The sequence below is a fragment of the Schistocerca cancellata genome, chromosome 1 (assembly GCF_023864275.1).
Source record: "Schistocerca cancellata isolate TAMUIC-IGC-003103 chromosome 1, iqSchCanc2.1, whole genome shotgun sequence".
Classification (NCBI taxonomy): domain Eukaryota; kingdom Metazoa; phylum Arthropoda; class Insecta; order Orthoptera; family Acrididae; genus Schistocerca; species Schistocerca cancellata.
The window spans coordinates 315635461-315659045 of record NC_064626.1 but is presented as its reverse complement, the minus strand read 5'-3'; the positions used below and the strand labels follow the sequence as shown (position 1 = coordinate 315659045).

At 39.8% G+C, this 23585-nt stretch overlaps 1 protein-coding gene across 1 annotated transcript in view; it reads left to right on the top strand.

Moving 5' to 3' along the window:
- The window catches only part of LOC126172915 (CDC42 small effector protein homolog), a 181399-nt gene extending 160514 nt beyond the window's left edge, over positions 1–20885 (top strand). Inside the window, exons 2-4 of the mRNA XM_049920916.1 lie at positions 5533–5633; positions 18024–18206; positions 19673–20885. Of these exons, the coding sequence (XP_049776873.1) occupies positions 5547–5633; positions 18024–18206; positions 19673–19681 (279 nt within the window). The 5' untranslated portion in view covers positions 5533–5546 and the 3' untranslated portion in view covers positions 19682–20885. The remainder of the gene's footprint in view (positions 1–5532; positions 5634–18023; positions 18207–19672) is intronic.
- The last annotated feature ends 2700 nt before the right edge of the window (positions 20886–23585 follow it).

The following is a 23585-nucleotide window of genomic DNA, read 5'->3' as shown; positions in this document are numbered from 1 at the left end:
TCCTCCCTGTTAAATGCACTTCCTCTTGGAGCATTTCTGCCAGTGTAAATAGCATCAAAGTCAAAATCCTTGAAAGTGGCAAAGCTGAAACTATAGCTTGCTTGCGTCGTGGATTTTCGTAGAGACTAGCACTGCATGTGAAAATAAACACGGGATTTATAAAACCTTCTCGAGTTTTCATTAACTTTTCGAAAGCTGGTAATCTGGAACTCCATATTTGTCTGAATCTCTGCGTTAGAGGTCCTGTTTTCAACTACGAAACGCTACGAATGTAGACCCAGAATTTCACGGATTCAGGTATCCCATGACCATCTTTCTTTGTTACAATACCTGCATAAACGGATGGGGATGGAATAAGTATGTTTCTCAGCGACCACGAAGTCATGTTCCGGTAGTTTTACACGGTAGTCATGGTGCATTAATATTGGTGCTTCAGCATTTGTTGCTGTGATAGCTAATGGCACACATACATACATACATACATACATACATACTTGACCAGGGTCTAGAATTGAAGCAAAAGACAAAAGGTTTTTTTATAGTAGCATTACAGAATTTATTATCTTTATGCTTTACATGAATCATAGTCTGGTTTACACAATTTAATAGGAACAGTTACCATGTGTGTTTTCACTTCCATCTGTATTGGCTCGCCTGGGAAGGAGTCGTAAGTATTACCCCGATCCACTGATAGTATAGCCTTGTTTACATTGTCCAATCTTTTGCAGTATCGTATAATTTTAGTGTGATGTCGATTCAGCTGCACCACCAAAAACTGCAGTCTCCTACATGATTTCAAGGAAACCAGATTGAGTTAAATACAATCTGACTTACGTGCATATGCAGTGCAGTAATGAGGTCAATTTGAGTGTTGTAAACTGGTTTTCTCTTCCATAATGTATGACTAAAATGGTCTAAGAAATACCACAGTGTACAGTGCCTCGGTGTATAGTACATTTAAGTTCTGTGAGAAATTTACTTCCTTTTACATGAAAATGTTTAATATTTTGTGACTTACCGACATCCATTAAGACCATGGGACTTTGGAAAGGTAAATATGTATTGCGTATGCTTCTTTGCTAACATGTTCTACAACCTTGAGGATCTCCTCACCATGAGTCAATTGGAACGAGTAGGGCGTATAGTCCAATCAGACGTGGAAAACAGGTATTGAATAAATCACATTTGCCATTGTTTCCTATTTAATATAATTACACCGGAACATTTAGTGCGTTATAGAGGTGAAAAAAATTGAATTTTACAAATTTTCATTCAGTATTCTTTTATTCACCAAGGACGGAATCTGAACAGAAGGATAAATAAATCATTATTTATTAATTCTGAGTTAGATTTCGTCGGCTATTGGTGTTCCTAACAGTGAAACAATGACTTGTTATGGGAAGGGGTTTTTTGTATACTACCACCGAGAGAATTGGAACATTATTTAGATACCTGACTCGTCTTTTGGGAGTGGACGAGACTGAAGTCCTATGCAAGCGAGATTATTCTCATTAGAATGGAAGCGACAACAGTAGTGTACGTCGACATGCTGACGTTTCGAGCAGAAGGTGAAAATACATTAGGATATTTCACGGTAGTTCAGTATGTAAAGTGAGATAAAAATCGAGAAATGGTGGGTATTTGGGGCGCTATAGCAGGAGAAGAAACAGAAAACGGACAGAGAAGCATACTTTCTCGGCAGTAGGAATGATAGGAAGACCCCTTTGTCCTACAATAAATTCCTGCTAGTAACAACAAATATACTGTTCAAGAATCAAAAGTGAATAAATTATACGGGGGGAAGGGAAGTACCCATGGGAAAATGCCAGTCGGATTGCACGATGGTGGGGCGGTAACCTGCTGTTACTCTTACGAAGAAATAGCACCACGCACACGCGTTCGGCCCTCGCCCGAGACACCGGAAGGATGATATCATAGAACACTATGCGCAGAAGGCTGCCTGAAGGCCATTTGTGTGCTAGTCGCCTAAGCACATGTGTGACGCTTAGCAGTCGCCGCTGCAAGGAGCGTGTTTACAGTGGGCATGCCAACGCGTACGTAATCTCAAAATCAGCGGAGTACGTTTGTCCTCAAGTTCTTTGCTTTTAAGCAACTAGTATATAAATTCGATGTAACACTATGGTCAACACGGTGAACCTTCCTTGCTTTCCTTAGACCCCACTCTAGACGAATTACTACAGATACAATGGACTTTACAAAAGGTCCGAATTTTATGAAGCTTTAGTTTGCTGTCTGTAGGTGGTTTCTTCGTGACCTAGAGAACGTGTGCTAAGTGTGGTGTGCGTACTGTAAGACCTTCGGTACACACACACCATCAGATTATCCGACTTGTCGGTGTTTATCTTCTGCCGTTAGGTCAGACGCACTTGCACACTTAGAGTAGCAGATTGACGGTGACCAATTTTAAACAGAACTTCATTAATTTTCACACACATTTATTAAAATAATAACAAGCATAAAAACTGCTTAACTTGATTCTGGATGCTATTTACAATTGACAATTTGAAGTTCCTTTGGTCTTGGTACGCTAATCTTATTCTCACATATCTCTGATACTTGACAAAGTGTCTATTCATTTCTCTTCATGGCTGTGTATATGATAATCTTATTAGGCGCAAACTAAAACTTGACTATAGACTGGTACAGACTAATGCAGACAGGTGCAGATAAATGCAGACTGACTAATAGGTGGTCTGTACACTCGTTATACCTCGCGCGTTCAGGTATCACTGCGCGAGTGTGATCCGAGAGGAGAAAAGGTTCTACGTTAGCAGCAATCTCATTGACTGCGTTACATATTAATTCGCGGATCGGCGGAAGCAGAATTTGGTCCGTCTTTATGGCAGCGCCATCTCGTAGTGCGGAGACGGACGAGCGCTGCGCCTGCGCTGCGCGCTCTAGTGGGAAACCAAGTTTTGACACTTTCCACTTTTTTCTCTACTTTCTCCCCCTTATCTCCTGTGACAAAAAGTACTCTGACCTTGTCAAACGTTATTCCTTTCAGCAATCATATGGATGACCTAACACTTCACATTATTTAAATTCAGTTGCTTATTGTCGCACCATACAGATCTTTCCTAAATTCTTTTGCAATTTGTTTTGATTTTCTGATGACTTTACTAGACGATAAACGACAGCATTATCTCCGAACAATCTAAGACGGCTACTCAGATTGTCTCCTACATTGGAGTGTGGAGAAATCGGGACATTTCAGACATATTCTTCTGTTAGAGTTCAATAGAGGGGTTACAGCAGCAGTAGGAGCCAGAAGCATTTGCGACCTCTGTGGAGACAGTGCCAGTGGACAGAGCACTACAAGAAAATGGTTGTCTTGGTTTGACTTCAGTAACTATCCACGTTTAGGAATACCTTTGGTGTTTGATGATGATTTAAACGCATTAATCCACGTCAGTGTACTCGAGAACTGGCAAATGTGATGAGCTTTGATCATTGCACCACGTGCGACATTTGCATGCGATAGGAAGGTTAAGAAATTGGGTGTATCGGTACCGCATGTTCTAGGTCAAAACCACAACAAATTAGCGGGTGGTCGTACGTTCATCTCCGCTTCCTCGTCATCGGGTGGTTCGTGTACGCCACCCGCCATTCCCATCGTGTATCGTTTCTGGTGACGAGAAATAGCGTCTTTATGGCTAACATCAGGAATAGAAGGGAATGGTTGAGACCAAACAAAGCAGCAACAACCCTTACAAAGACATGCGCACTTTCGCAAAAGATAACGTCTTGCATCTGGTGGAACAGCGACGATGTGGTGTACTACACATTGCTTCCCGCGGTGTGTAACCGTCACTGATAAAATTTGCTAACACGGAGACGTATTGTAGACACAATCGAAGAACGACCAGGAAGATCGCAATGAAATGATGCTGCTACACGATAACCCCCGCCTGCTTCCTGCTAGACCACTGGTTCCGAACCCTATTAGCCCTGAGTGCAATCAGAAATTAGATAGTAAACCCCCCCCCCCCCCGTCCCGCTGTCTATTGCATCTCCCCCTCCCTTTTCCCACATTATCACCACATATGTAAACTGTAGAATGAGACTTTTCTTGAAACAGTTTTATTTTTTAAAAATGAATGATCTTATGTGTGTGTGTGTGTGTGTGTGTGTGTGTGTGTGTGTGTGTTATAATGAATGCCGAAGGAATTCATGGTTAATCGTATGTGCTATCTAAAACTCCTCCTCAGATAAGAAAGCTAACTATCCACAAAACATACTTCCTGTGCATTGTTCCTCTCCTTTGCGGCGCTTTTTTGATCTGCACACTGCAACACTATTTAAAATCAACCAACGTAAAATTTAGTGTTCGTAAATCACTTGATCGCTGCACTCGTTACTTCTGAACTGGCAGAAATTGGAAGACTTCAGGCTGTTAATGCTTTGTGTCTGACCGCAGCCAGTAGTAGTAGTAGTAGTAGTAGTAGTAGTCATCGTAACCCGTATTTATGCGCGGGCCACACGAGCCCGGATCCAGGGCGGCAAATTCTTACGGGCGGCAAGATTTTTGAGCATACAAATTTACGTGTGCAGAAAAAAAAACGTAGCAATGGTTGCGGGAATTATTATTAGGCTCGTTCGAGTTAACTAGAAACCGTTTCGACCGCGCTACTGCACTAATACTGAAGACAAATTATTTAATTATATTGAACAGACTATCCCACATCGGTTCATTTTCAACGAAGTTCTTCGTTAGGGTATGCATATGGAAGTACTGAATCCATATCGCTGCATAGGGCCGCAGTACTCTGAGAAGACTCGAGATTTCAACAGCAGCTTAACAGCAGTGATGGTGGGAAGTCGAGGGAGGGAGGGGGGTACCGCCGGCCTTGCGCCTACCGAGGCGGTCAGACAGCTTACAAACCAAGCTGCAATCACAATCCCACGGGCAGAGGGACGGGGATACCCGGTGTTGATAAATGTTGACCGTTAGATGCATGTACAATTTCACTCTTAAAAAAAAAGTTGTAAAATTATAGTGCTAAAAATGCACTTAAGAAATTTGCCCTTTCAAGCTCTGCATTTTGGTAAGTATCTGGCGTAAAAAGAATTCCACCCAGTGGAAACGGTAGGGAATTTAACGTCTACAAGAAAAGCTTGAGTACTGTTCGTTGTGAGACATTCTGGAAAAATATGTGCAGATAAAACTGGAGGCTCTCAAGTAAGCACAGCATTCTTAAGGACGAAAACTTGGGTTCTACACTAATGACTACTTACATGCAAAATACAAGACGTTTAGAAAATTAAGCTTTGGGAAGGTATTAGCTCCTGGAGTGTCTACTGAATGAACTAAATGCCCGAACCGATCATTTGAAAAGACCGCAATTAACTCGCTGCGTCTCGCTTCTCCATTCAGATACTGTGCAGTTCTGGACGTTAAATCCTAATCTTCCTTCTCCACTTTGTCGCATAAGAATGGCTCGAGGCTTGACTGATGCAATTGTGCTGAAGAGCTGCGTTGTTGCCATGTTGACGTAATCTGTTCTGTTGCAGGTAAATTGTGTTCAATGTCTGGCTACCAGTCTGGCAACATGGCGGGGGAGATGTGGGTGCAATGGTTCTCCTGCTGCATAAACCAGCCGGCTGCGCAACAGGTGGGTACCGTTCGCGGCCGCTGCCTTGCCTATAAGAGGACGAACTTGAAACCTTCTCTAATTCGTTATCTGTATTAAGCTAAAAGAAAATATTACTTCGAGATAGTCCCACTTTACCTGCGAGTAGTTTCTATGAAAAAGAGATTTAGTGCAGTCAAATAGCAGATTTACCTTGCAAAAGGTGGGGTATAAGAGTTTATTTTTTCAACTCGTTCATATGGTTGGAAAGATTAGAAAACAGAGTTTTGCCAACAAAATTAAGCTTGGGAAAACTTTCTGCAGTCAAAAAACTTCGAAAATTTCGGACATTTTTCAGTTTTTCAAAATATCTATTTCATTTGCTCCTATCGCTTTAACGTCTGTTTTCTTTTTTAAAGAGCACAAAATTCTCTACAAATTTGATTCCTGCCATTTTTTCTACTCCCAATATCTAAGGCGCTACAGCGCCTCAAAAAGTATCAATTTTTCAAATTTTGAGCATAGTCGCAAGATACCTTATTTTTGAACACTATTTTTTTCAGATTCTGTTCGTGTAGTATAAATACATTATACATCATGTTATATGTTGGAATTTATCGCCTCACTTTCAGGTATTCAATTTCTGTGTATGTGTATGCAACATGATTGCTGGGCACCCAACTGTTGTGATTCTTACATCACTACCTGAAGTTCACTATGGGCCACCTCAGTCCTGGTATTTGTAAAACTATAAATATAAAAATACGTCATTAACAAACACACACACACACACACACACACACACACACACACACACACACACACACACACACACAGACAGACAGACAGACAGACAGAGAGAGAGAGAGAGAGAGAGAGAGAGAGAGAGAGAGAGAGAGAGAGAAAATAAATTCTCTCAGGAAACTGAACTATTATTAGCTGCAATAGGCAACCTAATTAGGTAGGTAACTATTCTTGTATATAAAAGCCACACAGTTGACATTAAAAATAAGTAGCTTTATTACAATTAAAATGCATTGTCAGTTACTAAAAAATGTTGACAGTTCTGGGTGTGTAATACTTGTAATATCGCACTTCAGCGCACTTGAGACAGATATGAGCATCACTTCCAACGTTTTGATGGGCCAGGTTCCTCAGTGTCACCAGAAATACCTTAAGTTACGGATTCAGGGTCTGTACATAGAATTGATCCCAGATTGACCTCTTCTTTAAACAGTGAGTCAACCTCAGCAAGTTCGTCGATTTCGTCAGCGGTTTCCTCAACATCCTCCGTAACATCTTCACTGTCTTCATATAAAAATTTTGGCACGTTTTCACAGTTGACCCAAACACATTTCTTTCAAATTGAAGAACATTTCAAACCCGCTTTTCTGCACGCTCCGCCACAGTTCAGCTTGCATGAGCATGAAACAATGTGAAGAAGTGCTTCAGGTGCTGGATCTTAACGGGTATTGGACCGTGGTCACTGTGGTTCCAGCCCCATTTCTCAGGAGGTTTCAAGTTTCCCATCCAACTTTGGACTTGTTGGTAAGTCCGCAACGAATGATGTTGTGCAGCATCTTGTGTAGGTGGGAGACCGCTTGTGTTTCAAAATTATAGTTTCAAAGAGCAATCTTACAGATTCTGGTATGACAGACTCTACATCACATCAAAAATTATCAGAGGGAGGGTACTGTTTTACATCTTACACTACTGATCTTATATCGTCTAATATGATATTTGCAGCTGCTTTGACGATTCGTAGTCTTTCTTGCTGATTATCTGAATTTCTTTTGGTGTACCAATTTTCATTGAGTAGTTGGTGCCCAACATTCTTGAAACATAACGACTGCTGGCTTTGAAGCTGTTTCAGCTATCACCACATCATCACCATATTTCTGGAAAAGTTCTTGACAGTTCGAATATCAGGACGAGGTGATGTGGGTATTTGTCCATAGAAAACTGACATTCTTTCGTATTGGTTTCCAGGTAGGCAAATATAGCCTCCATGCCTTCATCTACTTGTGTTGCAGGTCGGTAACCTCGTTTCTGTCCAGTAGCTGAAACACGGTGGAAGAACTTTCTGTAGCAAAATCTGTGGTACCACCCATCTGCAGCAGCCAAATCATTTACATTTTGAATCCGCTCTATCACTTGTTGACCAAATTCCTCACCACGTCGTTTAGGCTGCTCTAATACTGTCGATTGCACTTCCAGTTTCATTACTTTGTAAACAAAATTTCGTTTGGCATATGGCAATCTTAACTGCTGTGTTAAAAAGTCATCAGAATCCCCTTTTGCACATAAGAAGCATTTCTCTTTGAAATTGAACTGACCTTTTTCCTGCGACCGACGTAGCACACCTATTGGTTTTTGAGGATGTCGAAGGCTAGCTGCTATCATTCTCTCATTAATGTACCTCTCGTAGCATGCTTCATGCACCATCACTTCACTGAATGTTTTCAAAAACGGGTGTGAGCAGACTCCCTGCGTTTAGCACTACAATCGATAAGTGTGCTCAGTCCTTTCTTTTTCACATTGCGTCCACCACTCACCACAGTTTTTTCGCAAATGAAACACAAATTCATGTCAGACATACTCATTTTCAGCACCACAACATATACTGAATGGAACCGACTCCAAACTGTAGGACCCTTATTGTTGTGTGCTAATAGCTGTCAGCGCGCTGTGAACAGTCACCAGAGATAATCGCCTTCCGCCCGCCAAAGAATAAATACGCTTTTGTCCGCTAAAGAACAATTCCTACATACTTTTTCTTATAACTGATCATTAACGTCAATCAACTGTAGAAAATGTACGGCACCTGCATGCAATCATATTACATATTGTAACACACACAAACTTCACGCAATCCGACGTGAATGTGTTGGTAGTTACTGAATATAATGCTGTTTGTCCTGGCCCTGCAGCAGAGTGAGATGGTAAATTCCAATGAATAACATGATGAGTAATATGTTTATACCTCACAAATAGAAACTGAAATAAGTGTTCAAAAATTGGGTAATTTGCCACTTTGCTCGAAATTTGAAAAATTGGTATTTTTTGCCAAGCTGTAGCGCCTTTGATACTGGGAGTAGAAAAAAGTGGTAAGAATCAAATTTGTACAGAATTTTGTACTCTTTAAAAAAGAAAATAGACGTCAAAGCGATAGAAGCAAATGAAACTGAGATAGTTTGAAAAAACTGAAAAAAGTCCGAAATTTTCAAAGTTTCTTTGACTGCAGAAAGTTTTCCCAAGAGAAATTTTGTTGGCAAAACTTGGTTTTCTAACCTTTCCAACAATATGAAAGAGTTAAAAAAATAAAATCTTCTACCCCACCTTTTGCAAGGTACAGGCTTTCTTTTTCTGACATTCTGGACTCACTCTGGAATGTCTGCGAAATATCCTTCAGTGGGTGCTGTAAGCACTGCATTTCATTGAAAACATTTTCCCATTACAAATTTTGCATGTTGTGTATAGAACAATACAAATTAGTGCCAGATGTGGTCATTTGACTGGAAGTTTAAATAGTTTCTATTTCGTATCCCTTACTTCTCCTGTCTGCAAAACCATAAACAGAGCAAAGAAAAATTTGAAATTACTCCAGCGAATGGAGAAGTCCACTAACACAGCTTATAGCACCCACTGAAGGATATTTCGCAGACATTTCTGGAAAGTGTTAGACACAGCATGCTGTTAATGAAGGTACGAGCTTATGGAATAAGTTCTCAGATACATAGGTGGCTCAAAGGTATCTTAAATTAATGAACCCAGTATGTTGTCCTCGACGGTGAGAACAAACCTTAATATTTAGATACAGTATTCCTAGTGTCCAACGTGACACCATCAAGTTGTTTAAATATCTGGGCATATCGTTGCAAAGCAATATGAGGTGGAGCGAGCATGTGAAATCTGTGATTTTTTTTTTTTTTTTTTTTTTTTTTTTTTTTTTTTTTTTTTTTTTTTTTTGTCTTCAGTCCAGATACTGGTTTGATGCTACTCTCTCCTGTGCAAGCTTCTTCATCTCAGAGTAACTATTGCAACTTACATCCTTCTGAATCTGCTTAGTGTATTCATCTCTTGGTCTACCTCTACTATTTTTACCCTCCATGATACCCTCCAGTACTAAATTGGTGATCCCTTGATGCCTCCAAATGTGTCCTACCAACTGGTCCCTTCTTGTAGTCAGGTTGTGCCAAAATTTCCTCTTCCCCAATTCTATTCAGTACCTCCTCATTAGATACGTGTTCTAACCACCTAATCTTCAACGTTCTTGTGTAGCACCACATTTCGAAAGCTTCTATTCTCTTTGTCTAAACTATTCATTGTCCATGTTTCACTTTCATAAATGGCTATACTACATACAAATACTTCCAGAAAAGACTTCCTGAGATTTAAATCGATGTTAACAAATTTTTCTTCTTTAGAAAGACTTTCCTTACCATAGCCAGTCTACATTTTATATCCCCTCTACTTCGACCATCATGTGTTATTTTGCTCCCAAAATAGCAAAACTCATCTACTTTGTCTCATTTCCTAATCTAATCCCCTCAGCACCACCTGACTTCATTCGACTACTTTCCATTATCATTAATTTGCTTTGTTGTTGTTCATCTTACATCCTCCTTTCAAGACACTGTCCATTCTGTTAAACTGCTCTTCCAGGTCCTTTGCTGTCTGCGACAGTTACGTCATTGGCAAATCTCAGTTTACTATTTATTCTCCATGGATTTTAATTCCTGCTCCAAATTTTTCTTTTGTTTCCTTTGTTGCTTGTTCAATATACAGATTGAATAACATTGTGCATAGGCTTCAACTCTGTCCCTTCTCAACCACGGCTTCCCTTTTTATGCCCCTCTACTATTATAACTGCAATCTGGTTTCTGGATGAATTGTAAATAGCTTTTCATTTCCTGTATTTAACACCTGCCACCTTCAGAATTTTAAAGAGAGTATTCCAGTCAACATCTATAAATGAAACTTCCTGGCAGATGAAAACTGTGTGCCCGACGGAGACTCGAACTTGGGACCATTGCACCGGGCATGAGGCATGCTTCGGTAGCTCAGATGGTAGAGCACTTGCCTGCGAAAGGCAAAGGTCCCGAGTGCAAGTCTCGGTCGGGCACACAGTTTTAATCTGCCAGGAAGTTTCATATCAGTGCACACTCTGCTGCAGAGTGAAAATCTCATTCTGGAAACATCTATAAATGCTAGAAATGTAGGTTTGCCTTTCCTTAATTTATTTTCTAAGATAAGTTATAGGGTCAGTATTACCTTATGTGTTCCAACATTTCTACGGAATCCAAACTGATCTTCCGCGATTTTGGCATCACCAGTTTTTCCATTTGTCCGTAAAGAATTCGTGTTAGTATTTTGCAGCCGTTAAATTTACCAAACTGATAGTTTGGTAATTTTCACACCTGTCTACACCTGCTTTCTTTGGGATTGGAATTATTACATTCTTCTTGAAGTCCAAGGGTATTTCGCGTGTCTCGTACATCTTGATCACCAGATGGTAGTTTTTTGTCAGGACTGGTTCTCCGAAGGCCATCAGTAGCTCTAACGGAAAGTTGTCTATTCCTGGGGCCTTTCTTTGACCTAGGTGTTGCAGTGCTGTGTCAAGTTCTTCATGCAGTATCATATCTCCATTTCATCTTCATCTACATCCTCTTCCATTTCCATAATGTTGCCCGTAAGTACATCGCCCTTGTATAGACCCTCCACACGCTCCTTCCATCTTTCTGCTTTCCTGTCTTTGCTTAGGACTAGTTTTCCATCTGAGCTCTTGATATTCATACAGGTGGTTCTCTTTTCTCCAAAGGTCTCTACATTTTCCTGTGTGCTGCATCTATCTTACCCCTAGTGATATATGCCTGTACCTCCTTACATTTGTCCTCTAGCCACCCTTCCTTACCTATTTTGCACTTCCTGTCACTCATTTTTAATATGTTTCTATTCCTTTTCGCCTTCTTCATTTACCGCAATTTTATATTTTCTCCTTTCCTCTATTAAATTAAATATCTCTTCTGTTACCCAGAGGTTTCTACTAGCCCTCTTCTTTTTACCTACTTGATCCTCTGCTTCCTTCACTATCTCATCTCTCAAAACTACCCATTCTTCTTCTAATGTATTTCATTTCCCTGTTCATGTCTATTGTTTCCTAATGTACACTCTGAAACACTCTACAACCTCAGGTTCTTTCAGTTTATCCCGGTCCCATCTCCTTAAATTCCTATCTTTTTGCAGTTTCTTCAGTTTTAATCTACAGTTCATAACCAATAAATTGTGGTCAATCCACATCTTTCCCTGGAAATAACTTAAAATTTAAATCTGTCTTACCATTATATAATCTGTCTGAAATCGTCCAGTGTCTCCAGGCCTCTTCCATGTATACAACCTTCTTTCATGATTCTTAAACAAAGTGTTAGCTCTGTGCAAAATTCTGCCAGGTGGCTTCCTCTTTCAGTCCTTATCCCAGTCCATATTCACCTACTACTCTTCCTCCTCTTCCTTTCCCTACTTTGGTATTCCAGTCCCCCATGACTATTAAATTTTCGTTTGCCTTAACTATCTGAATAATTTCTTTAGTCACGTCATACATTTATTCAGTCTCTTCATCATGTGGGGAACTAGTTGGCATATAAACTTGTACTACTGTGGTATGTGCGGGCTTCGTGTCTATCTTGGCTACAATAATGTTTTCACTAATCTGTTCATAGTAGCTTACCCATGCTCCTATTTTTTTCATTCATTATTAAACCTACTCCTACATTACCCCCATTTGATTTTGTTTTTATAACCCTCTATTCACCTGGACAGAAGTCTTGTTCCTCCTGCCACCAAACTTCCCTAACTCCCACTATATCTAGCTTTAACCTGTCCATTTTCTTTTTTAAATTTTTTAATCTGCCCGATGAAGGATCTGACATTCAATGCTCCAATCTGTAGAACACCTGTTTTCTTTCTCCAGACAATGATGTCATGAGTAGTTTCCACCTGGAAATCCGAATGGGGGGACTATTTTACCCTGGAATATTTTATTCAAGAGGATATCATCATCATTTAACCATACAGTAAAGCTGCATACCTTCAGGAAAATTACGGCTGTAGTTTCCCCCCTTGCTTTCAGCCATTCGCAGTACCATTGCAGCAAGGCCGTTTTGGTTAATGTTACAAGGCCAGATCAGTCAATCATCCAGACTGTTGCCCCTGCAACTACTGAAAAGGCTGCTGCCCCTCTTCAGGAACCACACATTTGTCTGGCCTCTCAACAGATATCCCTTAGTTATGGTTGCACCTGCAGTATGGCTATCTGTATCGCTGAGGCATGCAAGCCTCCCCATGAACGGCAAGGTTCATGGTTTGTGGGGCGGAAATCTGTGATAAGGAAGGCAAATGGTCAACTTCGGTTTATTGGGAGAATTTTAGGAAAGAGTGGTTCACCTGTAACGGAGACGGAATATAGGATGCCGGTGTGACGTATTATTGAGTACTGCTCTAGTGTTTGGGATCCTTACTTAGAGGACTGGCATTTGAAGCTGGCTGCTGAATGATTCTATTGCTGCCAACACACACTGCACATAAGGACTACAGAGATAGACGAGAAATTAGGGCTCATATGGAGGCGTACAGTCAGTCATTTTTCCCTTGCTCTATTTACAAGTGGAACAGGAGGGTAAATGACAAGTAGTGGTAGAGGTTTCCTCCTTCCACGCACTGTATGGTGGCTTGTGGAGTATTGATGTAGATGTAGACATAATGTACTTTGACGAAACGGCCCGAAGCCACGGAACGAGCATCTAGGAAGCAGCGAAGGTGATCTGTTGGTTCCATGCTACCTGTCCTTAGAGTCTACTGAAAGTGAGTGAAGGGCACTGAAACCATAAGTAGGCAACAAGATGTTGGACATCCATGCCTCATCACAGAAAGTGAAGGTCAAAGGATTATCTGCTCAGTAAAGCTGGATAGGCCTCTCTCTCTCTCTCTCTCTCTCTCTCTCTCTCTCTCTCCCCCCCCCCCCTACCTCTCTCCCTACCTCTCTCCCTACCTGTCCCCCCTCCCACCCCCCTCACTGATCCAGTGACAGTCCGTTATGATTGCAGTGGGCACTGCCATTAGATGGTAAAAAAAATCGAAACATAGCACCTTGAGGACTAAATAACCTGTCTTGATACACCAGGTTGATAGTTGTGCCTGGATACATAGCCCTCCAGGCAAATGGCTGCTCAAAATGGGGACTACACCTCAGGTACAGGTCGATAGCATATTGTGCTGGGGGGGGGGGGGGGGGATTCAGTTTAATAGGACCTGCGGCTGTAACTGAAGGCACCAAGACCGCTTTGTGCTACATGAACATTATTGTGGACCATCTGCATCTCTTGAAGGTTCGTGTCTACCACAGGGATATAGCATATTAGAGTTGGATAACTGGACGTTACACAAGGCCAGAATCTTGCTGCAATGGTTTCTGGTGGCAGAATGTTCACTTAAATGAAGTGTTAAAAACAAGTGCTCATTTTTATGAATGCACAATTCAGTGCGTCTTTGAAATGACCTGTGGATGATGATGTAAAGTTAATGGCATCGTGGAGCAACAAAATTCAAGAAGTCACCTAAGATTGTGGATTTGGAGATGTAAATACAATTCTAAAGAAATCTCTCCTTCATATTGTTAAAGCTAACCAGCTGATGACCTCCTTTAGTGCAGATGCACACGAATCGCCTGAACTCTTACGGGACTTGGTGGATTGTCCGCTGCGAGTAATTGGTATAATGGCAGGGGCACTACGAATGTAGTGTGTGGACTATAAGTTGAGAATGTGGGTCTCGTGGGGAGCGCGTCGGCGATAAATCCCTGCAGTCGCACTATCCTCGGTGGCTCAGATGGATAGAGCGTCTGCCATGTAAGCAGGAGATCCCGGGTTTGATTCCCGGTCAGGGCACACATTTTCAACTGTCCCCATTGATGTATTTCAACGCCTATCAGCAGTTAATGTTATTGATTTAATTGTAATTTCACTCCAAAAAGAAATCTAATGGTACTAAATTGATGACCATGGGGGCCATTCCTCAGGACCATGGTGTCCTAGCCGTCTTCCATTGATGGTTTATTGCACCATAATTTGTGAAAGTGGATTCGTTAAAGAGAAACAGATAGTGGCTTGATAGTAGTCCATAATATCTGCCTAAACCTAGGTACTAAAGTATTGTTGTGACCATTCAGTCTTTAACAATTTTCTTCACCCCACATACTACTAGATACCAAATAGGCATGAAATTCTTTGTCATTGATCATTTGTCAGCAGCAGGGGGATTTCATGGTAAATTTTGCAACAAATATACTGAAAAATTAACCCCTTTTGTAATTCATGTTTACAATCAAGATACAGTCATAGTTTCTTCACAGGTATGTGAATTACTGAATGAATTTTTGGTTAATAGTCCAGCTCTTCATTCTGGATGGTGAACATTCAACTCGAGCAAAATTAAAATTGGGTGTGGCCTAAGGCAGAGCAGGATTCCACCAGGACGATGCACCACGTCATATTTTTACCATTTCTATAGTCAATGTTGGAATTAAGCTACAAATTACTGTTCCATCCACCCAACTATCCAGACAGTCCAGTGGTCTCTTCCTATTGCAGTTACGTTTTTGTTAAGTTTTACACTGATGTAACAGGAGTTCTGGGATACCTCCTAATAGCGTGTCAAATCTCCTTCTGCATGGCTTAGTGCCGTAACTCGGCTTGGCATGCACACAAGTCATTGAAAGTCCCCTGTAGACATACTGAGCCATGCTGCGTCCATAGCTATCCATAATTGCAAAAAGAATGCTGGTACAGGAGTTTGTGTGTGAACTGATCTCTCAATTATGTCCTATAAATGTTAGATGGAATTCATGTTGAGCAATCTGGGGGATTATTTACTCAAATTGTTCAGATTGGTCGTCAAATACCAGCTGCGAGCAATTGTGGCCCAGTGACATGGCACAATGTCATCCATAAAAATTCCATTGTTGTTTGAGTACACGAAGTCTATGAATGGCTGCAAACAGTCTCAAAGTAGCTGAACATAACCAGTTTGTCAGCGAACAGTTCAGCTGGACGAGAGGACCTAGTCTGTTCAATGTAAACATAGCCCATGCCATTGGGGAGACACCACCAGCTTGCACAGTGCCTTGCTGACAACTTGGTTCTGTGGCTTTGTGAGTGCCACACTCAAACCCTACCACAAGCTCGTACCAACTGAAATTGGAACTCATTTGACCAGGCCACCGTTCTGCAGTTCCCTAGGCTCCATCTGAGATGGGTCACAAGTCAACGAGGGGCGCTACAGGTGATGTCATGCTGTTAGCAAAGGCACTTAACATCAGTTATCTACTGCCATAGCCCATTAATACCACATTTCAACACATTGCTCTAATGGCTACATTCATCATACATCCCATGTTTATATTTGTTGTTACTTCATGTGGTGTTCTTTCTGTTAGCACTGCCAACTCTAAGCGAACACCGCTGCTCTTGGTCGTCCCTCCTTTACCCATGAATAGATGCAACCTAATTGTTTCCATTGCTTCATTAACAATGTTCATAAAATTGGTAATAAATATCCTAAGCAAGCTGTATGGAAGCAGATATGCAAGGCACTGCACACTTTTTTTACAAAAAAGTGAATTTACTATAGTCACTGTTGTTATGGCTGCATAAATTACTTCACATCTTTGGCACTAATTATGAATTTCTAAGTATTAGTATTTACGCCTACTAAGTTTCATAGAAATATTGAATTCGTCTCAAATTAATATTTTCTGAATAGTCTTTTAATCTAAATAATATTGGAAATGCTTCCTGGCTATCGCATACTATCGTCCGAAAAAGCATTTCTTTCTCCCCTCCATTATTAATTTTCTGGGAAAGTTTCGGTAGAATGTAAGTTCAGAATAGACAGAATAGGTTGAACGACTAGAGATAGGATGTTCATATTCGCAGGATATGTAAATTAATATGTTCTGCATAAATGAGTAGCATTTGAACCATGTTGGCCCACATGTTCAGAGTGAACATAGATATCATGGTGCAACACCACCTATGGGTAAAATGTGCATGTGGCTCTTGTTACCATTATAAACCATAGGTAACAGATAAATGCGAATTTAGCAGACGTGCAGGATGCCTCATGGACATGTATGTTAACAGTATCATCGCATCAGTGATTTTGAAAGAGAGCGCTTTGTCATGATAGAATGTGATGCATCCATCTGGGAAATTTCTATTCGTGTAGGGCAAAGTGTTCCAGCAGTGCAATGGGTGTGTGCAGAATGGTTCACTGAAGGCTGTAGACTGAGAAAATGAGGGATGACAATCTATTGCTGTTTGCGCATGAGTTACGTGCACATTGTCCACTTCTTTGCTTGCCTTTGACGAATGTGCAGAAACATGCTAGATGGCAATGGTGTATGGAACAATGTCATTGGGGACAAGAATGGCATTAGATATGATTTTCACACAAATTCAGGTTCTGTTCTGTTAAAAAATGATGGCCGCATTTTGGTTTGCCCCAGGCAGGGGGACCGGCATCAAAGTGACTGCATTTGCACAAGACACACAGTGCCAAGTCCAGGCCTTTTGGTGTGGGGTGCTATTGTGTACAACCAAAAATTGTAGTTGGTGCCTGTCCAGGGCCATGTGACCTACATGAATAACATCCTGTGACCTGTGGCCATACCCCTTCTGCACAACATTCCAGATTCTATTTTTCAGCAACAAAATCCAGTACGACCTGTAGCTGCATTTTTGGTGTCACAGGATGTCAGACTTTTGTCCTGGCCCACCAGACTTGTCACCAATTGCAAATGTATGGGATATGGTGAAGCGATTGGTGCTGTGCTGTGACCCAATGCCAAGCATCACAAATGAACTTCAGAATGCCACATGGTTGGCTTTGACAGGACACTATTAACACCTTATGTTATCATGCATGGAAGAAGTTATCAGTGCCTACTAGGCAACAGGACATTTCCAAACTGCAACGACTGAAATGCTATTAGTTTCTGTAGAATGCCCTAATGTACTTGTTCCATGAATGTGAATTTCCTATCACTAGTTGTTCAAAGTGTTCTGGTGGTTTTTTAACATGAGTATACTTTGGAGTAATAGAGACCACTCTTTCTCCTTTACTCCAAAGTATATACGTGATTAAGGGTGAGAGTCCAGCTCATACGTGTCCAGTTTTTCCCCCATATTCTTGCCTGAGGAGCATATGTGTTAGACAGATGTAACTTGGATGGTAGTCCATAGTCAGTGAGCAAAGTAACAGCACTGCTTATGTTACAAGCAAAGTAATATACCTGCTACATAGATATCAGCTGTAGATCGTCAGGTAGTGCTGTGCAGAAATTACAAACTTATAAACTAACGTTTCCTTTCCTTGCAGCGGAAGAGGCAACAACGGAGGACAAGACAAAGAATTGACAGGTCCATGATTGGAGAACCTACAAACTTCCAGCACACATGCCACATTGGTTCAGGAGATGCAGACATTGCAAACTCCCATTTACAGGCAATACAGAACCAGATGCAATCCAAAGGTGGCTATGAAACAGCATTTGCGGTAAAGGTAGGTGCCTTATTTACACAGGGAGTATAGTTATTAAGTTTACTGGCTCATTTCCTGTGAAGAGGTAGTTAATATAAACAAAAGTTTTTAATTTTTACCTATGGTTTGTTGCCATCAGTAATTTTTAACTGTAAAAATCCAGAGAAAATCAAACCAATTTACGTGAGACCAGACTTCTCAGCTACTTAACCCTTACATTTTTATTTCTTGCTCTTGGTAACAAATTGTTCATTTTTCTCTAGTTTAAAGTAGTAATATTTTTATTACAGTGTTAAATACTCACTTCTAAAGATCTTCATTAATCTCGAGTGATTCCCCAAGAGTAATTATAAATTGCTGACTAAAGTACCATATTATTGACAGAAGTTTGTGTTCAAATTGTGTACAAAGTGAAAAAAACTTCAGCTGTTAGCTAACTAAAGGACATATTAATATTATTGTGTTGTTCTTTTGGATCTTAACAGTTAATGTTCTGGTAGCTTTTGTTGACAGCAAGATACATCTAAGCTAACATACCAACAAATGATGAAATGGTTGTGTAAATTCTCATCAAAACTGAGAGCTTTGTAAAATAAACGAGTCTCTATGTTAACTGTAAAAAAATCACATTGTTAAAGATGAATGGAAGAAGAGCAGTGTGTGTTGAAAATAGACGAAAACAATGATGAGGTGAAAGATTTGTGGTACTTGTAGGTAATACAGAGATATTAAATGTTGACAGGTATTTTGAATATAACCAGGTCTGATAGTTAATTTTGTCTTCTTTGAGGGGAAAAGATGTCATAATGCTCTTCTGAAAATGCTTTCTCTAATCACTGACAATGCTAAATTGGGTATGATGAAGCAGTTTGTAAAGCTATTTGAAAATAAATTAGTCTCATATTATTCTTACAGTAAGATGGAAGACAAGCTGGAGAAGATGGCTGTTTCTGACTGAGCAAAATTAGGAATATTATTTGGAAGGAAGCAATTTCGTGCTTACCTAGTTGCATTGAGCTTTTTCTGTATATTTTCCCTAAACCCTTCCAAGTGAATACTCATGCGATTCCTTCAAAGGTCTTGACCAGCTCCTACCTAAATTTAATAAAATTCTGACATAAAGAACTTGGGAACAGTCTCAAATTTTCCTGCTGCTTCAATTTTTATGTGGCTTAATAGACAATATACTGTATAAGGAAATTATAATTCTCCTGTAAATTATTGAAATACACACACACAGTTCCAATAAGTTTCAAATTACTTGTTAGTATACTATTTTGCCCCCTCATGCAGGGTCTACAGTATGTGTCAGCCATGTGAGTGGATGGCTTTTCTCAGTTTTGTTGATTTTAGAACTACTGTTCAATATGTTTTTGTCCAAAACTAGAGCTGAGCTTTGTAACCTAATTGCAATATGATGCAACTCTCTGAATAGCAATATAAAAACTCTACAATCTCTTAAAACTCTTTCATTTTGTCTGTTGCAGGCTTGTTAAAGCTGGTGGAGTGGATAGTGATCACCATGGGAATGAGACTTCAGCTGTGGGTACTGGCCCTCCTTGATGCAGACACAACAGTTCGGCAGTAGCAGTTGCTAATTCAATGTTACTGCCTGCTGAAGGTAAAGAAGTCAGCTGCACTGGGGCTAGTGAAGGCTGTAAATATATGTAGACAAAGGTGCTGTGGATGAAAATGATAGACTGGACTGTGTTAACCACTGTGTATATAAGACTTTCATCAGATTTATGTAATGAGATTATGAGTGGCAAAAAGTTGATGGGGTGGATAAATTACTTGAAAGTGTAGCTCTACCTTATAAAGAATACCTGCAACCATACAATCATCTGTAATTATAATGTAGCTCACAAACTTCGGAAGACTGATTCATGCATTATGTTTTAATTTAAACTTGAAGGAAATTGTACCAAATATTTTATATTCTTCTGACTGATGTTCTTCCTGACAATTGAAGGTAAATATTTCTACTCATTTTCTAATGAATCACCTCATTGGTGCCTTCTCAAGATACAGCTGCGTTTCCTCCACAGAATAAGATTGATGAATATAATGCCTTCCATCAGTTCCTACCTTTATACTGTACCTTCACCTTACACTTTGAGCTATGAGCACTTCATAAAATATTTTAGTATCACTTGTATGTGTGTCAGAGAGACAGTCTTTTGAATATTCATATTGAATAATAGTAGCTATTGAATGTGATACTAATGTTTAGTGTAGCTTCCCATGACCACAAAATGTTTCCCCACAATTGTTAAACTTATCTGATAGGCACATAACAGATCTGTAGTACACAGGAGCCTCATTGTGACAGTTACATGCACTTTTAGATGTACATGATGTACACACATATAGAGCAAAACAGAAATGATTACTGTATGTAAAATATTTATTAATTATACAGTTAGCTTGAGATTTGTGTTGTGAAAATAATTACCTCTGTGACTTGTATATCATTTCTGGAATATGAATGTAATTATATTGTGATATTACTTGTTTTAATTTGTAGTTGAAATGTGGACACTTGGAAAGAGACAGTGTTACACACCTGTTTTTTCTGTTCTTTCAAACACTATTTGTTGTTTTTTGAATAATAGAGAACATACACAAAGTTGGAATCACTAATGTTAGCCTGAGTCTCAGCTGCAAATTATAAGTGAAAATAAACTCTCAAATAAAGTACATTTTCTTTTCCATTTTATACCCCTCCGTACCAAGCAACATAGATTTCCTTTGCAGCATCAGTGTCGTGTATGAGAGAGGATTGTTGATATGCCTCACTCTTGTAACAATCTTACTCTGACATGTTCCAGAAAACTGAATAAACATGAATATTGTGTGGTGGGAAATAAGTGTTTACAGATGTGGACAATGGCCAAGATACTGTTTAAGGAGGTCCTAGAGAATTTTACAACTGCTCTCAAGATCATTTACTACTACAGTGGTTAAATGAGTTCTGTCTGAAGCTTTTTCTGAAGGAAGGTTCAATGCAGTTACTTGTCGTGTAAGAGAGAATATCATTGTGGCTGTTCAAGCAGTACACATACCACGTGGAAAGGAACATAAGTACACTGAACTTTATTCAGTGTATTAAGGAGGGTAGTATTGATTCAATGCCAAGAACACTCAAAGTAAATTCCAAATACCACATTTGGTGTACTTCAAGCATAGACTTGATTCCATGAAATCAAAAGTGTGAAAGAAGGCATATTGTTAGAGGGAAAAGTGCTGGGAAGCCATTTGGGATGTGGAGGGTACCTTTATAATGGACTTCAAGCTCAACTAGTCATGGCATGTTGTATTCTGAAAGAAAGTGTCAACCTAAAGCCAAATTTGTTACTTACGTTAGTTACCAGATCGAAGTATCTGAAGATCCAGTACTAGAATTTAAACTGATAACTGAAAATGTCCCAACAAAACAGTGTTGGAACTAGGTATGCTCGATATTTAGTTCAGTTTCTAAAATAATGCTGATTGTACCTACTAAGAAAATATATTCCACATTGGATCCTATTAAATTTGTAAGTGTCAGGTTCACCAACAGTGAAGAAAATTCTGGCCATTCATTTTTTAATATTTGTGAGAAATCTATTCAGTTTTCATTGCACAGTTTTTCTTACTGTTACACAATGAATAATTTGAAACAAATAATACTGAACATTCCTTGTCATTACAATAAGCAACTCAAGATCTATCTTGTGACCCATTATGCACATAGCTCCATTTGGTCATGGTCTTGCACTTTATTACTCCCCTTTGAAGCAGTTATCCAAGAGGGGCATTTGAAAAGTCCATGCAAAAATAAAAACTACATATGTGTTTGTGGTAACCTTTTTTATTTATCGACATAGTCTCCTTTTAGACTTTCGCACTTCGTCCAACGCTGTTCTAATTTGTTGATCCCTTCCGAATAGTAGGAAGTAGGAATTGTCCAAGTCTGCAAGATAGCTATTAGTTGCTGCAATCATCTTCTCGTTTGAATAAATTCTTTGTCCCACCAGGTATTTCTTCAAATTAGGGAACAAATAGTAGTCCAAGGGAGCCAAGTCTGGAGAATAGGGAGGATGTAAAAGAGAGTTGGAATCCTATTTCCATTAATTTTGTGACCACAACTGCTGAGCGTGTGTGCTGGTGCATTGTTGTGATGGAAAAGGACTTTTTTGCAGTCCAATCGCTGGTGTTTTTCTTGCAGCTCTGTTTTCAAACTGTCCAATAATGATGAATAATATTCACCTGTAATAGTTTTACCCTTCTCCAGATAGTCGATGGGATTACCCTTTGCGACTCCCAAAAGACAGTCGCAATAATCTTTCCAGCTGAAAGAATGGTCTTCACCTTTTTTTTGGTGCAGATTCTCCCTAGGTAACCTGTTGTTTGGATTGTTGTTTGGTCTGAGGAGTATAGTAATGTATCCGTGTTTCATCCACAGTGACAAAATGATGCTTAAAGTGCTGTAGATTCTTCCTGAACAGCAACACATCCTTGCAACACTTCACACAATTCCATTTTTGGTCAAGCGTGAGCAATCGCGGAACCCATCTTGCGGATAACTTTCTCATGTCCAAATGTTTATGCAGAATATTAAGTATCCATTCATTCATTTACCAGTTATTTCTGGAGTCGTAACCTCCACAGGGTGTACATAATGTTCACCACCATTTGTGTCCATATGACCACTCTGAAAATTTTGAAGCCACTTAAAACTGTTCTAATCGAAGGTGCAGAGTCACCGTAATGTTTATCAAGCTTCTCTTTAGTCTCCTGAGGCGTTTTGCCTTTCATAAAGTAATGATTAATCACCACACACAATTCTTTTTCGTCGATTTTTTTTAAATCGCTAGACATCCATGACTCACATGAATGCCAAACACACACAAATAGACCAATATGGTAGAAACTTGGTGTGCGTTCTCCAAAGATGCTACTAACTTAACATGACCTCGATACGCGCCAGTGGTGCCATATCTTGGACTTTTAAAATGCCCCTTGTATTACAGAACAGCAACCATTTAGCAAGACAGCAATGACTCATTAATACTGTTAAATGTTGTAGAAGCGAATATGTTCCAGCTGCAAGTAAAATCTTACCCCATCAGGAGCTACTAATGAGTCATGGCAGTAATGTGATGGAGGTGTTACTTGCAGCTGAAATGTATCCAGTAACAGTTAATAGGGATGAGCTTCAGGCAGACATATGCCACTGAGCAAGCAGTGCCACTGTTACATTTCTTAAGTTGACACATTTACAGCTTAGTGTGTGTTGTGCAGACTTGTGGAAAGTCCTTTACTTGGAAGTTACACCAACTGGATATACTACAGCAAAGTTATTTTACATTCAGTTTTGTTCCTAAAAGATTCTATTTTTAAATTTGAATACTTATT